We start from the raw sequence: 17,500 nt of genomic DNA on the forward strand, positions 1-17,500 counted from the left end.
AACCTTAAGTTTATCTAAGAAATCTTTCATTCGATGAATGGTACAATACTGCGCATATTTTCCAATAGCTATTGCTTGTTGTGGTAGTAGAAAGGACACAAACTCATATTTTAGCTGGGGAAAGTCTTTCAAAAGCTGCAATAGAGAAAAATAATTAATACTAGTTCTAATGCACCAAATTTTTCTAAATTTTTTAATTATTACCAAAGCAAATAATAATTGTTTTCTCTTTACTACTACTATAAATTTTGGCTCACCTATATAAGAAAAAGAAGATATAGTGGCTCAAATACATTAGGAAATTTGGTCCAAATCTTAAAGTTCTCTGGTTGTCTAAAGGAGAGGTTGGGAGTTCAATTGGAATATGAAAATTGAAAAAATTAGGAATGAGTATGAGTGCTCAATTAAAAAAAGTAGTGGCCCTTGATGCTCATAGGTAAGGGTCTTAGAAATACTAGCTCATTCTGATGAAAATCAGTTCAGCGTTTTAGATACTAACCCAAAGAAAAAAAAAATAGTAGCAAGGATGAAAGAGATTACTGGACAACTGATAAATATCAGTATCTCTCTGTTGTAGGGAAAATAACATCTTTTGTATTCTCATGGTTTGATAAGACCATCTACACCTATATATGTTATTAACAAAGTTGTATACTTACCTAAAATGATATTTTCATTATAAAATAAATTTTTGAATATACTTACCCGGTGAATATATAAATAGCTGACGTCTCCGACGGCCCGACAGATTCCAAAAACTTGCGAGCGATCGCCATGAAGGTTGCGGGTGTGCCCACCAGCGCCGACTATCGGCCAGATACCGCATATACTTCTCAACCATTCCAGTTCTTCTCAGTCCACTGGGTCTCTATCGGGGAGGAAGGGAGGGCCTTTAATATTATATATTCACCGGGTAAGTATATTCAAAAATTTATTTTATAATGAAAATATCATTTTTAAATATAAAACTTAGCCAGTGAATATATAAATAGCTGATTCACACCCATGGTGGTAGGTAGAGACCAGTATTAATACAATAAAGGCGTATATGCTCAAGAGTTTTTGACAAATATTTCATAAAAAACCAACTTAAGTATAGGTACCTGGTAAGGAAGCTGACTCTGATGATTACTCTGCCTCATTAGTCCGCTTTCCTCACGAAGTCCAGCCATCCTCTCAGGATGCTGAAAGACTCCCAGGAGCTGTTATATCCAGGGCAAACACCCCTATAACAGGACCTCATCAAAACCCTTAATCTGGGCGCTCTCAAGAAACAACATTTGACCACCCGCCAAACCAAAAAGATTGCGAAAGACTTCCTAGTCTTCCGTACAACCCAAGACAAGATTAACCCTGGATAGGTACGGTGGGTCGTTTGCGACCCCGAGCGTCAAAAAAAAACAGGTTTTTCTCACGTGACTCACCCCCGTGACTGAATTTGTGGGTGATCGACCTGCAGGAGGTGTCTCCCCTACACGCTCTAGTAGTGTCCAGATGTGCATTGCTGTAGCTGTACTCCTTCCCCGATTTCTGAGACGCGTCGGGGTCGTTCGCGTCCGAGTTTACCCTTCTAGGGTAGTTTGCATAATTATCAAAGTTATTACGTATTATGAAATTGTCGTAGAATGGTGCAACTTGTATAGGTTATCAGTTGTGGAAAGTCTTGGTAGATTGTTTGGCTACCATGTGCATGTTTTTTTTTTTAGTTAAAATGTCGTTCATCACCACGAGGACCATTTTACCGCGAGTGCCCCTTTCTCATTTTTTTTCATTTTTTTGCCAAGTCATTTTTCCGTAAGATATTGCCAAATAGTGTCGTAAAACTTTTGCTTGTTTAGTGTTGGAAAGTGTGTCTAGATGATCTGGCTACCCATGCATGACTTTGTTTTTGTCAGATACGACGTAGTTATTGGTATATTGGGTATTTAACTGCGGTTACCAATTTCTGTTTTTTTTTCAATATTTGTAAAAATTACTACGTAGTAAGGAATTGCCGTATATTATTCATTTTTTTTTCATGTTTATGTGTTAGAAAGTGTGCCTTGATGGTTGGGCTAACACGTGCATGTCTTTTTTTTTATCTGAGATGTCGTATATTAGAATGTCGGGCATTTTACCGCGAGTGTCCCTTTTTCCTTTTTTTTCATTTTTTTGCCAAGTCATTTTTCCGTAAGATATTGCGAAATAGTGTCGTAAAACTTTTGCTTTTTTAGTGTTGGAAAGTGTGTCTAGATGATCTGGCTACCCATGCGTGATTTTGTTTTTGTCAGATACGACGTAGTTATTGGTATATTGGGTATTTAACTGCGGTTGCCAATTTCTGTTTTTTTTCAATATTTGTAAAAATTTACTACGTAGTAAGGAATTGCCGTATATTATTGATTTTTTTTTCATGTTTATGTGTTAGAAAGTGTGCCTTGATGGTTGGGCTAACACGTGCATGTCTTTTTTTTTATCTGAGATGCCGTATATTAGAATGTTGGGCATTTTTCCGCGAGTGCCCCTTATTATTTGTTTTGCATTTTTTTGCTTAGTCATGTTACCGTAAGGAATTGGCAAGTAGTGTCGCAAAACTTATATTTTTATAGTGTTGGAAAGTGTTTTTAGATGATCTGGCTACCCATGCCTATTTTTTTTTTAGCCAGATATGGCGTATATATAAGTATGTGTTCGATTTTCCTGTGATTGCCATTTTTTCGTTTTTTCCCATTTCTTTCAAAATTACTACGTACTAAGGAACTATCACAGAGTAATATTTCATTTATATGTTTATTTGTCGGAAAATGTGCCTTGATGGTTTGCCTAGCACGTGGCTGAAATTTTTTTTTTCTGAAATGCCGTATATTAGAATGGCCATTTTTCCACGAGTGCCCCTTTTTATTTGTTTTGCATTTTTTTGCTTAGTCATGTTACCGTAAGGAATTGGCAAGTAGTGTCGCAAAACTTATAATTTTATAGTGTTGGAAAGTGTTTCTAGATGATCTGGCTACCCATGCCTATCTTCTTTTTTTAGCCAGATATGGCGTATATATAGGTATGTGTTCGATTTTCCTGTGATTGCCATTTTTTCGTTTTTTCCAATTTCTTTCAAAATTACTACGTACTAAGGAACTATCACAGAGTAATTATTCATTTAGATGTTTATTTGTCGGAAAATGTGCCTTGATGGTTTGACTAGCACGTGGCTGAATTTTTTTTCTTCTGAAATGCCGTATATTAGAATGTTAGCCATTTTTCCTCGAGTGACCCTTTTTATTTGTTTTGCATTTTTTTGCTTAGTCATGTTACCGTAAGGAATTGGCAAGTAGTGTCGCAAAACTTATATTTTTATAGTGTTGGAAAGTGTTTCTAGATGATCTGGCTACCCATGCCTATCTTTTTTTTAGCCAGATATGGCGTATATATAGGTATGTGTTCGATTTTCCGGTGATTGCCATTTTTTCGTTTTTTCCCAATTCTTTCAAAATTACTACGTACTAAGGAACTATCACAGAGTAATGATTCCTCTAGATGTTTATTTGTCGGAAAATTTTGTTTACTTTTTTTTTGATTGAATATCATCAAATTTTTTTAGCTAAAATATTGTTTTACATTTTTTTTTTCGATTTTATTTCCCTTCAAAAAAAATTTTTTGGGTCAGAATTTTAATTTTATATTCGTAAAATAATCGACAATTATCCAGCAACCCACCATACAATTTTTATGCATATCCAATAATAATTAGATTAGTAAATAACACCTTGAAATTGACATACCCTTCCTACATTTCAAGTGGCAGATTAGGGAGTCTGAGTCAGTGTGGTTGGCGGCCATTTTGTGGACATATCCGAAGCGTAAGCTGCCTTATCTATATATATTCTTGTTCCCTATAGAATTTGTGATATTTTGGTATATTTTTACCTGCATAAATATCATATTATATATTAAATATATGTATTTTTTTACGGAATTTCTAAGTACTCAAAAAATTACCTTTAGATATGGCCCCTGATATAAATGTAATTTACAAAATAATGAAGATTTTTTTACATATTTCTATTTTAGGATAACATATGTTTATTCCCTAAAAAAATTAGCCACTTCCTATTTCATTTGGGTACCCAAAAAAATTCATGAAATTTGGACAAATTTTTTTGGCCAAAAAAAGTTACCCTTTTTTTCTCATTTCAGATCTTCACCTCCATGGGTCTGACTTCATCCAAAATACATCAAGATGTGTCCTAAACATTCAAGAATCAATTCCTAAAAGGATTTGTGTATATATGTATAAACTTTTTTTTTATGAATTTTTATGTCAGGTCTTTTTTTTTTTCTACTTAATTTTTTAAAATATTTATAATAAATAGTTTTTCTGCAGATGAGTAGTATTTATCTATACAGTTGTTTTAAGCATTCATTGAAGTTTTTTTTGGCAAAAGAAAAAAGGAGGTTACTGCAAAAACTGATTTTTCAAGAATTTTTTTTGGCGTCGGGGTCGTTCGCGTCCGAGTATACCCTTAAAGGGGTGTCCGAGGACCGTACCTATCCAGGGTTAAAAACATTTCAAGAGAAGATTAAAAGGATATTGGGATTAAGAGAATGTAGTGGTAGAACCCTCACCCACTACTGCACTCACTGCAACGAATGGACCCAGTGTGTAGCAGTCCTCATAAAGAGTCTGGACGTCTTTTAAGTAAAATGAAGCGAACACTGACTTGCTCCTCCAAAAGGTCGCGTCCATAATACTTCGAAGGGATCTATTTTGCTTAAAAGCCACCGAAGTCGCCATTGCTCTCACTTCGTGAGTCTTGACCTTAAGCAAACTACGATCCTTCTCACTTAAATGAGAATGTGCCTCCCGGATTAAAAGTCTAACAAAGTAAGATAACGCATTCTTAGACATGGGCAATGAGGGCTTCTTAACGGAGCACCATAAAGCCTCAGAACAACCTCGTATTGGTTTAGTTCTAGACAAGTAAAACTTAAGAGCTCTAACGGGGCACAGCACTCTTTCAACTTCATTACCTACGATCTCTGAAAGACTAGGTATTTCAAAAGATTTAGGCCAAGGACGAGACGGAAGTTCGTTCTTGGCCAAAAAACCAAGTTGAAGAGAACATATAGCTTTATTCGTCGAGAAGCCGATGTTCTTACTAAAAGCATGGATCTCACTGACCCTTTTAGCCGAAGCCAAGCTCACCAAAAAAAGTGTCTTGAGGGTAAGATCCTTCAGGGAGGCTGAATTTAAAGGCTCAAACCTGTCTGACATTAGGAACTGTAGGACCACGTCTAAGTTCCAAGCAGGAGTTGAAATACGACGCTCCTTAGAGGTCTCGAAAGACTTAAGGAGGTCTTGGAGATCTTTGTTATTCGAAAGATCCAAGCCTCTATGCCTGAAAACAGAAGCCAACATGGTTCTGTAGCCTTTAATGGTGGAAGCAGAGAGGGAGCGACCGTTTCTCAGATACAGGAGAAAATCCGCAATCTGCGTTACAGAGGTACTGGAGGAGGAAATAGAGGAGGACTTGCACCAATCTCTAAATACCTCCCACTTCGACTGGTAGACCTTGATTGTAGAAGATCTCCTAGCCCTTGCGATCGCTCTGGCTGCCTCCTTCGAAAATCCTCGAGCTCTTGAGAGTCTTTCGATAGTCTGAAGGCAGTCAGACAAAGCGCAGGGAGGCTTTGATGAAGTCTCTTTACGTGAGGCTGCCGTAAGAGATCCATCCGTAAAGGCAGACTCCTTGGAACGTCTACCAGCCATAGAAGTACCTCTGTGAACCACTCTCTCGCGGGCCAGAGGGGAGCAACCAACGTCAACCTTGTCCCTTCATGAGAGGCGAACTTCTGCAACACCTTGTTGAGGATCTTGAACGGTGGAAATGCGTAAGCGTCCAGGTGAGACCAGTCCAACAGAAAGGAATCTATGTGGTCCGCCTCTGGATCTGGGACTGGAGAGCAATAAGTCGGGAGCCTTTTGGTCAGCAAGGTCGCAAAGAGATCGATGGTGGGTTGACCCCAAGTCATCCAAAGACTCTTGCACACATCCTTGTGGAGGGTCCACTCTGTAGGGATCACCTGACCTCTCCGACTGAGACAGTCCGCCAAGACGTTCAACTTCCCTTGGACGAACCTCGTCAACAGTGAGATGCTTCGATCTTTTGACCAGATGAGGAGGTCCCTTGCGATGACGAAAAGATCGTGGGAGTGAGTGCCTCCTTGCTTGGAGATGTAAGCCAAGGCCGTGGTATTGTCCGCATTCACTTCTACCACCTTGTTTCGAAGCAGACTCTCGAAACTCGCCAGTGCTAAATGGACTGCCAACAGCTCCTTGCAGTTGATGTGAAGGCTCCTCTGGTCTGCCGTCCAAAGACCCGAGCATTCCAGACTGTCCAGAGTCGCCCCCCAACCCAAATCCGACGCGTCTGAAAATAACACATGGTTTGGGTTCTTGACTGCCAGAGACAGACCTTCTCGAAGTCTTATATTGCTGTCCCACCAGTCCAGGCAAGTCTTGACTGGTTCGGAGATCGGGATCGAGACCGCCTCCAAAGTTTTCTCCTTGTTCCAATGGGAGTCTAAATGGAACTGGAGAGGGCGTAGGTGAAGTCTCCCTAGAGAGATAAACTGTTCCAGGGATGAAAGCGTCCCTAGGAGGCTCATCCAGCTTCTCACAGAGCAATGGTCTTTCTCTAGCATGAGACGGACTTTGAGCAAAGCTTGCTCTATCCTGTTGGCAGACGGAAAAGCCCGAAAAGCTAGACTCTGTATCTCCATCCCCAAATAGAGAATCGTTTGGGAGGGAGTCAGCTGAGGCTTCTCTATGTTCACCAATAGGCCCAACTCCTTCGCAAGATCCAGCGTCCACTGTAGGTCCTGCAGACAGCGATGACGGGACGACGCTCTGAGTAACCAGTCGTCCAGGTACAGGGAGGCTCTGATCCCCGACAAATGTAGGAATTTTGCTACATTTCTCATGAGCCTCGTAAAAACAAGAGGAGCAGGGCTGAGGCCGAAGCACAGTGCTCGGAATTGGTACACCACATTCCTGTATACAAACCTTAGATACGGCAGAGAATCTGGGTGTATAGGAATGTGGAAGTACGCATCCTGCAAGTCGAGAGAGACCATCCAGTCTCCCTCTCTGACTGCTGCTAGAACGGATTTGGTGGTCTCCATCGTAAACTTTGTTTTGACAACAAACACGTTGAGAGCACTGACATCCAGCACCGGCCTCCAACCTCCTGTATGCTTTGGAACTAGGAAGAGACGGTTGTAAAACCCCGGTGATTGAAGGTTCGAGACTTTCACCACTGCCCCCTTCTCTAGCAACTGAGACACCTGCAGATGTAATGCCTGTCTCTTCGACTCCTCTCGATACCTGGGAGAGAGGTCTATCGGATCTTTTACTAGAGGAGATCTCCGTACAAAAGGTATTTTGTAACCCTCCTTTAGCAACAAAACAGACTCCCGGTCTGCACCCCTCTTCTCCCAGGCCTGCCAGAAGTTGGTCAATCTGGCCCCTGCTGCTGTCTGAGGACGTGGGCAGTCAGACTCTGCCACGGGAGGACTTAGATCCTCTCCTCTTACCTCTCTTACTATCGGCACGAGAGCCTCCCTTACTGGGAGCTCTGCCACGAAAGGGCGGGATAAACCTTGTCGCTGGAGTATCAAATTTAGGCCTGACGACATAAGAGGACGAAGGTACAGCCTTACGCGCAGACGTGGCCATCAAATCATGAGTATCCTTCTGCACTAGAGACGCTGCGATATCCTTAATCAGCTGCTGCGGGAACAGGGCAGAAGACAATGGCGCAAAGAGTAGTTCTGACCTTTGACAAGGAGTGACACCTGCAGACAGGAAAGAACAAAGAGTCTCTCTCTTCTTAAGCACTCCTGCTGTAAAAGTAGCAGCGAGTTCATTTGAGCCATCTCGGACAGCCTTGTCCATGCAGGACATAATTTGCACAGAGACATCACGGTCTGCTGAGGAGATCTTCCTACTCAAGGCTCCCAGCGACCAATCCAAAAAGTTGAAAACTTCAAAGGCCCGATAAACTCCTTTGAGGAGATGATCTAGGTCTGAAGAGGACCAGCAAACCTTCGAGCGTCTCATGGCCAGACGACGAGGAGAGTCTACGAGGCTTGAGAAGTCTCCCTGGGCAGAGGCAGGTACTCCCAAGCCGAGAACTTCTCCTGTGTCATACCAGACGCTCGCGCGAGAAGCCAGTTTAAAAGGGGGAAAAGCAAAAGCTGACTTCCACAAACTCCTCCTGGTCATTAACCAGTCGCCTAATAAACGCAAAGCTCTCTTAGAAGAGCGAGAGAGCACTAACTTTGTGAACGACGGAGTCGAAGCAGCTAGGCCCAGCGTGAACTCTGATGGTGGCGAACGAGGAGCAGCAGGCACAAAATGATCAGGAAAAAGTTCCTTAAAAATAAGCATGATCTTCTTAAAATCAAGAGAGGGCTGAGCAACTTTAGGCTCCTCTCCATCCGAAAAAGTCCCCAAAGGAATATCAGTTGGAAGGGGGTCAACGACTTCCTCATCCGACGGAACTTCGTCCGACAACTGCCGAGTCTCGCGATACGGAGAGACATGCCGAGGAGGCAACGCTTGACAGGCTATGTCAACCTGCGACGGAGCAGCAGCAACAGCTGAGGAAACGACGTCACGCCGCGGCTGCAAAGACTGAAAGTCTTGTGACTGACAAACAACAACAGCCTGAGTTGATTGCCGTTCGACATCACGTCGAGACTGCATTGACTGCAGGGTCTGAGCAGGAAAAACAACCTCTGACTGCGGTGACAGACGTTCAACGTCACGTCGGGGCAACGGAGTCGGTCGACGAACGTCAGTGCGGGGCTGCGGTGACAGCTGCTGAACGTCAGCTCGAGACTGCGGCAAAGGGGGTTCCACGTCACGTGACTGACGTGAATGACGAGGAACACGATCAGAATCGCGTTTAAAAGCACTAGAAACGTTAGCGCTAACATCATAAGGACGAGAAAACACTCGTTTAGGCGGCTGAAGGCCAGAGTCACGCTTATCGTACTGGCGAACCGCAAGCAAAGGATCATTGCGAACCTGTTCATGCTCGTAATCTTCCATTAAGGAGGAAAGTTTAGACTGCATGTCCCGCAGGACAACCCACTTCGGGTCAACGGGAGTCGGAACGGGCCGTGACGTCGGTAACATCTGTGCATGCAAATCATCGCACATACCGAGACCCTCGGACTCCGTGTTACGTTTTCGCTTAACAGGCGAACAGCCATCCGATGACTGCAAGTGGTCAGAGCTGCCCCAATGGCTACAGCCAGGACGCTGGACCTGTCCTGAAGGGACTGACTTGCGTTTTAAGGGTCTAGAAACCTTACGCCAAGGTTTCTTATGCGAAAAGTTGTCGGAAGACGAGGAGAACTTAGTCTCCCCCGTCTTATGGTAAGGACGTTCTTGATGAGAAACGTCTGATACCAAAGAGGGAACGTCTGTACGTCGGTTTAAACCTCTCGCTCCCTTAAGTCCTACGACATTCCTTCTCCCTGGTGCAGGGGAGCCTGAAAGAGGTCTCGGACTAGGGGAGCGACAAGCACGAACAGACGAACCCTCGGTCGCAACACTAAACACATTTTGCGCACTTTCCACTTTACCACTTTGATTTTCTACTTTACCACTTTGGCACTTTAACAACTTAACATCGGACATAAGCTGGTTCTTGTCCGAGGCTAAGGTTTCAACCTTTTCACCTAATGCTTGAATAGCTAAAAACATATCGCGCATTGAAGGTTCATGAGTGCTAATAGGGGGTTCAGAAATTACCACTACAGGGGAAGGATTAGGTTCAGGGGCATGGGAGGAGGAAAATTCTAAAGATCTAGATGAGCTTCTCCTCACCCTATCTCTTTTGAGCTTACGAGTATACTTTTCATACTCTAACCACTCGAATTCCGACAAAACCACGCACTCCTCACACCGATCTCCTAATTGGCAGGATTTACCCCGGCAATTAGAACAAACAGTATGGGGGTCGATAGAGGCCTTCGGAAGACGTTTGTTACAATCTCTCATACACTTGCGATATACAGGAGAAGGGTCAGCCATTATGAACAACCAGAGAAAATCCAAAGTAAAGCCAAGTTCATCAACAAAAAAAACAAAAGCAAAAAAGGTTTCAAGAGTTTTATTGAAGAAACACACCAACACAGCGAAAGCCAATAAAACCCAGAACAAAGTACTTCACCAATTAGGTAGAAAACTCGAGGTCTAGAGCGAGCAGAACCAATGTTGTCGGTGACACCGACAGAGAAGAACTGGAGTGGTTGAGAAGTATATGCGGTATCTGGCTGATAGTCGGCGCTGGTGGGCACACCCGCAACCTTCATGGCGATTGCTCGCGAGTTTTTGGAATCTGTCGGGCCGTCGGAGACGTCAGCTATTTATATATTCACCGGCTAAGTTTAATATTTAAAATATTTTTTTAACAAAGTTATATATACTATCTTGAAATTCTCATTTGCAGACTTAAAAAAATTATCATGCTAGATAACAATGATTACCTGTATATAAATCAAACTAACTTACGTCACATAAATGACCATAAAGTTGAACAGGAGACTCGTTAGTATTTTCTGTAAACTCATTAAGAATGCAGAGGAACTTCTTATACAACGTAGGATCCCTTCCTGTTAGAGCTTCTCGAACGCGCATTAGGTAACTTTGAGCCATAGCTGAAACATACAAAGGGCTACTATACAAAAGCATTCTTTACAAAACCATAAAGTAATTCTGTCTAAATTGGGCAATATGAATTAATAGCTTCAATATATAAACTAGAAGTAAACAAATAAAAACAAGGCAGAAACTATTTACAAGTCCATTAAATTCTATTGATTACTACCTCATCTACCACTACCAAATTGAAAACAGTAATAGAATCTTGGAAAAATGACATTTTCATAATAAAATAAATTTTTGAATATACTTACCCGCTGGTTATATAATAGCCTAAGTCCCCAACGCCTCGGCAGAAAATTCAAAATCTCTTGTGCAGCTTAGCGCATATAAGCCAGGTGTACCCCAGCGCCCTTGCGGTACCCCAGGTAGAACTATGCTCAACCAATTCAGATTTTCCATGCCCCATGGTCTCTAAAGGGGAGGAGGGTGGGTCTAAATCTTATATAACCAGCGGGTAAGTATATTCAAAAATTTATTTTATTATGAAAATATAATTTTTAAATATAAAACTTACCCGCTGGTTATATAATAGCTGATTGACACCCATTGGTGGCGGGTCAGAGACAGCTGCATAATTGGCAATTCACTTAAGAGTTACATAAACAACTTAAGTGGTTCTAACCTGATGAGGAAGCCGACAGCAATGCTCTGCCTCATTTTGTCTGCTATCCTCAGGAGATCCAGTGATCCACTCGGGGCTGATGATCTCTAGGAGCTGTCAAACGGTACAACCACCTATAACATGACAGGACCTCAACTAATACCCTTGTTCCGGGCGCTCTCTAGGAACAAAATGACCACCTGACTAGGTCAAAGATTGCTGAAGATTGCCGACCAATATTCACGTACAATCATAAAAATATATATATAACAGTTCCAAGAGAAGAACAGGGGAACTAGGAATTTAGGGAAAACAAGCTTGTTGCATATGCAGATGATGCTTCTCTCTTTGCATCAATTCCATCCCCTGAATGTAGGTCTGGGGTTGGTGAATCCCTTAATAGAGATTTAGCTAGAATTAGTGCATGGTGCAAATTATGGGGTATGAAGTTGAATCCTAACAAAACTCAAAGTATGATTGTAAGTACAGTAGGTCAAGGACGGTGGCTCCTCAACATCCGGATCTCAGTATTGATAATGTTTCTTTAAATTTGTATGACTCTTTCAAAATTTTAGGTGTGATTCTCGACAGGAAATTTACTTTTGAGAAACATATAAGGTCTGTGTCTTCTTCAATTGCACAAAAAATAGGCTTATTGAGAAAGTGTTTCAAGATTTTCGGTGATCAATCTATTCTGAAGAAGTGTTTTAATTCTTTCATTCTACCTTGTTTTGAGTATTGTTCTCCTGTCTGGTCTTCAGCTGCTGATTCTCATCTTAATTTGTTGGACAGAAACTTAGTCTATTAAATTTCTTATTCCTGATCTAGATATTAATCTCTGGCACCGTCGTTCAATTAGTTCATTATGCATGTTGCATAAGATTTTTCATAACTCTGACCATCCTTTACATTCAGATCTCCCTGGACAATTCTACCCTGTTCGTAATACTAGGCAGGCAGTTAATTCTAATAGCCAGGCTTTCTCCATCATGAGGCTCAATACTACGCAGTACTCTAGAAGTTTTATTCCAGCTGTTACCAAGTTGTGGAATGATCTTCCTAATCGGGTAGTTGAATCAGTAGAACTTCAAAAGTTCAAATTTGGAGCAAATGCTTTTTTGTTGACCAGGCGGACATGAGTCTTTTTATAGTTTATTTATGACATATTTGTTTTTGATGTTGTTTATAGTTTATATGTGACATGTCTGTTTTGACGTTACTTTTTTTAGAATGATTTATTGTTAATTTGTTCTCTTCATTTATTTACTTCCTTATTTCCTTTCCTCACTGATCTAATTTTCCCTGTTGGAGCCCCTGGGCTTATAGCATCTTGCTTTTCCAACTAGGGTTGTAGCTTGGATAGTAATAATAATAATAATAATAATAATGTAGTGGAGAATGTTTCACCTACTACTGCACTCGTTGCAAGTGATCCCAAAACGTAGACGTCTTCATAGAGACTGGACACGGTAAAAGTAAAGCAAGACGAATACAGGATTACAGTGAACCCTCGCTACTTCGCGGTTCGACCATCGCGGATTCACCACTTCGCGGATTTTTTCCATAACCCATATATATACAGTAATATATATATATATATATATATATATATATATATATATATATATATATATATATATATATGCATGTATTTATGTATATATGTATGTATGTATATATGTAGGTATGTATATGTGTATACATAAATATAATATATATATATATATATATATATATATATATATATATATATATATATATATATATATATATATATACACACACACATATATATATATATATATATATATATATATATATATATATATATCTAAAGTAGGAAAATGTGATGTAGTTCTAAGGGAAAAGTATGGGAAATATGTCTGGGTAATCAGCAAAGCTCTACCTCCAGTTTGTTTCTTCATTATGATCAGAGATAAATGTAAACAAAACATTGGTTGCCATTTTTTATCGTGCTTTTTAGCGTGTTTAGGAAACGCATGATATAAAATCACCTTTAATATTTAAGCCTTTTTTAGTTTAGGGTACTGTAGTACATGCATTAAGTGTTCTGTACATTAAAGGGTAGTTTGTTAACAGTACTACGTACAAGGGAAGGTTTTAAAAGTCTGAATATACATGTTGAATAAATAGGTAAGTATAGTGTCACTACTTCGCGGATTTTCACCTATCGCGGCCGCGTCTGGAACCTATCTACCGCGATAAACGAGGGTTCACTGTACCCCTTCACAAGACTGTATACGTGATGCTTGCAGAGAACAGTTTAGTTTAAAAGTTACAGAAGTTTCTACAGCTCTAACTTCGTGAGTCTTTACTCTTTCAACGTCTTATGATCTGTCACCCAACCGTGTGGAAGAACCTTTGTAATCAAAGTCTATACGAGATGACAGAATGTTTAGACGTGGATAGCGCAGGCTTCTTGACCATGCACCTAAGAGTTATGAATAGACTCATAACTTCTTTGTTCTTGTCCCAATAAAACTTCATCGTTTTAATCGGGCAAAAAACTCTTCTCAGCCCATCACAAACCAAATTCGAGAGAATAGTGATCCCAAAAAATTTAGGCTATGGATGAGAAAGATGTTTATTAATAACCAAGAATCCAGGTTGCAAGGTACCTATAGCTTAACCAATGTGAAGTCCATGTTCTTGCTAAAAGAGTGAACTTCACTGACTCTCAACTATGGTAGACTTAATCAGAAAGTCTCCAAAGTTAGGCCTTAAAAAGAAACCAAGTGTAAAGGGTCGGATCTGTCACTACCGCGAAGCTCCAGAAACGAACCCTGAATTTCAGGCTGGAGAATCTTGCTGATGCCTCCAAGTCCTCTCAAATGATCTGAGATGATCTATAAAGTCTCTATTTGATAGATCCAATCTTCTGCGTCTGAAGACAGATGCCCGCATACTCTTGTACCCTTTGATGGTCGAGGAGGGAAGAAAATGTGTTTTCTTCTAAGGTCTAAGAAAAAATAGGCCACTTGTGTTAGAGTTACCTAATGAAGAGCTGGCTCTAGCTCTACACCACTCCATAAAGCACTCTAATTGGGTTGGAAAACCTTGAGGCAAAAGACCTTTGTACAAGCGAAAGCCTCAGCTGTCTCCTTCGAACAACCCTCTAGAACTTAGGGGTTTTCCGAAATACTGGAGGCAGCTAGACCTAAAGCTTGATGGTTTAACATAAAACGTTCATGATCCTGACACGGGGAAAAGGACTAAAGACATGCTTCCAGCATGCACCCAGCATGGTCCCAGCATGAGTCCAGAACGGTTCCAGTATGCTGCCTACACTCAACATGTCGTGAGAGAGAATCGGGATCTAGAACCGCCTCCCAAAACTCGTCCATATCGGTCGCAAGAAACCGATATTAAAACTAGGCGTTGAAAAGAAGCGTCAACCACGTGAACCTCATGCTGTGAGGTTAAGACCTGATTCGTGTGGAATCAGCAAGTGTTCAACAAACTTAAAGCCAAAGCTTGACAAGAGGGAGCGTTAGCTGCGAGGCCAGAGAGACGCGAAGGAGAGACAATAATCTGGTTAAACTGCTGTGAGAACAAGACTTGACTGTATGTGTCTAGCATGCGACCATAATGTCGCATGTGGTTGCATTTCAGTAAGGTGTCAGTGTGCTATATGCGTTCACCATGTCGTGTGGGTACAGCGCTGTGTGTGTGCCCGACTTGTTGTAAATCTACAGCGTGCAGCGTGGAGGCGACAGCATCGCGTCCGGACATTGACGGAAAGACGGAACTGATAGCCGAGAGTTGTCCACGTATAGGATGCGTACGCATGAGTGATAGTCACGCGTCCCGCAGACCGCGAAAAAGGGACTTGTTGAAAGGATCAACTTTGACTGTTAGCGGCCAACATACGACCAGACTGGTGTCTGCGTCTGGGACTGCGTGAGGGAGAGACCAGAACTTGCGTCTGTGTCTGCACGACGTCTGCCGTAAGAGAGAGACCAGACTGCGACAAGCACCCGCTCTAACGCTTCTCGTAACACGAGCATATTTCTGCAAGGAAGAGTTACTAAGCATAGGAGAACTATGCCTTCTGACACTAATTGGAAAACCATTTCTTAGATCTATGGTAATCCTTAGACTCTTTAGGAGAAAATTTCCCCTCCCCCCGAGAATCGTAAACGCTAAATACAGATGAAATAGACCTCTTTTAGCTCAGACCAAATCTATACTCGCGGGGTAGCGAGTGCGCCAACTCAAGCGTGGGCGAAGGCCGGGAGAGAGCATCAACCGCAGTCCTGTGAGCGACCTGGGAGAGTCCCTATGACATTTCAAGCGGGCCTTGTGCGCGAACTGAACGTATCCAATGCTGTGAGATACCGTCAACAGTAGTCGCTAGACCTCAGAAGAAAGAAATAGACCTTTCTCCAAACTGGGGAAGAAGAAGTGTGAACAGAAGCAAACTGAGCACCTTTTCCCCCGAAGAACTATGTGTCTTACACGATTCAGGTGCTGACACGTCGCCTTCTTCCGAAAAGAAAATACTTCCAGCGAACGTTAGATACTGCAGGATAAGTTAATAGAAAAACATATGACTCCTGAAAGGTCTTGGACAAATCGATTGGTGACTACCAATCTAGGTTATGCTTCCTTCGATGAGGACAAAGTCCTTCCTCCCTGAAAGTGAGTCAGAATCCAATGGAAGAGCTAGGATTGTATGGGACTTGTCTGACTTCCGCTTCTCTCGCGGAAGAAAAAACACACTCGATTGCTTCCTGTTCACGCATCAAAACCCGACTGCTGCGAAGGTAAATTCTGTTCGCGTGCATACATGACGAATAACTACCTAGTCTGGTAGACAGGGAAAACGTAGAATGTTATTCTCGTCAGGAAACTGCATTCTAATATGCAGAAAACAGTTACAAGATCCATGATACCATAACGATGACGATCTGATCGCTTCAAGACCTTCCAACTCCGCTCTTTTCAAGATACTATGTCACATGGTTGTGATGTCATAGCTCGCCAATCATAGGCGAAGAAAAGAGCATTACCTCATCATTCCAAAGTGGAGAGAGACCGTCTTGGACTGCATCAACAATATTGTTTGGCGGAACAGACGTTTAATGCACAAGGTCCGCGAAGAACCTCAGCCTACCGACCTTCCTTCTCCCAAGGGTTGGAACGTAAGTTAGAGATATAGGACTAGGGGCAAGGTGAAAACGAACAAACACCTCCTCCAGAGCACTGTGCTATGTTAACGAGTCACTAACAAGAGCGGTTTAAAAACATAAAACATTAAATCAAAAGATCTGCCCGTAGTGGGAGATATACTTTAACGATCTATTCTCATAAAGGGCCTTACCGTTGTAGCAGCTGCAAGCGCTGTATCATCCCTACAGTAAGCTTCGTTATTTTCCTGAGAATGATTTAATGTTAATTCATTACTTTATTTTACCATTAATTTACTAGGCCATCGTTCCCTAAAGGAGCCCTTTGGGTAAAAGCATCTTGCTTTCCCAAATAGGGTTGTAGCTGGCTTGTAATATAAATGAAATAAAATAAATAGCGACACCATCAACTCAACTAGCGAAAACTCTGAAGTCAAAACGAGGAGCAGCAGGTAAAAAATATGAGGGAAACTCTTTAGAAAAATTCTCATGAGTTTCTGAAAGTTATTCCCTTCCTTTAACAATCTCTATCATAGGAAGAGAAGTCTTGATTCTTAGGAATCCACTCCTTATGATTCTGAATTCGGACCTCAATACTTGGAGGTTTAATTCTAGTTCTCACACCCAAGAGTTAGCCCAGCAGGTCTTGGACCGAGAATATAAAAGCTTTCTAGTTAAGATTTATTTCTTAATATAGCGCCTGGAGCAACAATAACTGAACACTAGACGTTCATGGTCAGGTAGACATCAAAGTCTATTGTCATAGGTAGCGAAGCACCCACCCCGACGCTGAAGCGTCCACACTGATGCTGAAGCGCCCACACTGATACTGAAGCGCCCACACTAGCGCTGAAGCGTCTACACTGACGCAGAAGCGTCCACACTGGCGCTGAAGCGTCCATACTGACGCTGAAGCGTCCACACTGACGTGGCGCTTCGCTCCATTCCGTCGACGTTCCGTTTCCGTTGCCGCACCGTTCCGATGACGCTTCACCGGGTCTGCTGTCTGGCGAACGTCGGCGCATCTGTATAGAC

The 17,500-nt window shown here is 41.8% G+C and overlaps 1 protein-coding gene across 2 annotated transcripts in view; it reads right to left on the reverse strand.

Annotated features, from left to right (window-relative positions):
• Positions 1–17,500, reverse strand: part of mute (muscle wasted) — a 421,459-nt gene that overhangs the window by 68,915 nt on the left and 335,044 nt on the right. For both annotated transcript variants that reach the window (XM_068349571.1, XM_068349570.1), the window contains exons 22-23: positions 10,562–10,707; positions 4–135 (exon numbers count right to left, since the gene is read on the reverse strand). In XM_068349571.1, the coding sequence (XP_068205672.1) occupies positions 4–135; positions 10,562–10,707 (278 nt within the window). The remainder of the gene's footprint in view (positions 1–3; positions 136–10,561; positions 10,708–17,500) is intronic.

The sequence above is a fragment of the Palaemon carinicauda genome, chromosome 26, assembly GCF_036898095.1.
Source record: "Palaemon carinicauda isolate YSFRI2023 chromosome 26, ASM3689809v2, whole genome shotgun sequence".
NCBI lineage: Eukaryota > Metazoa > Arthropoda > Malacostraca > Decapoda > Palaemonidae > Palaemon > Palaemon carinicauda.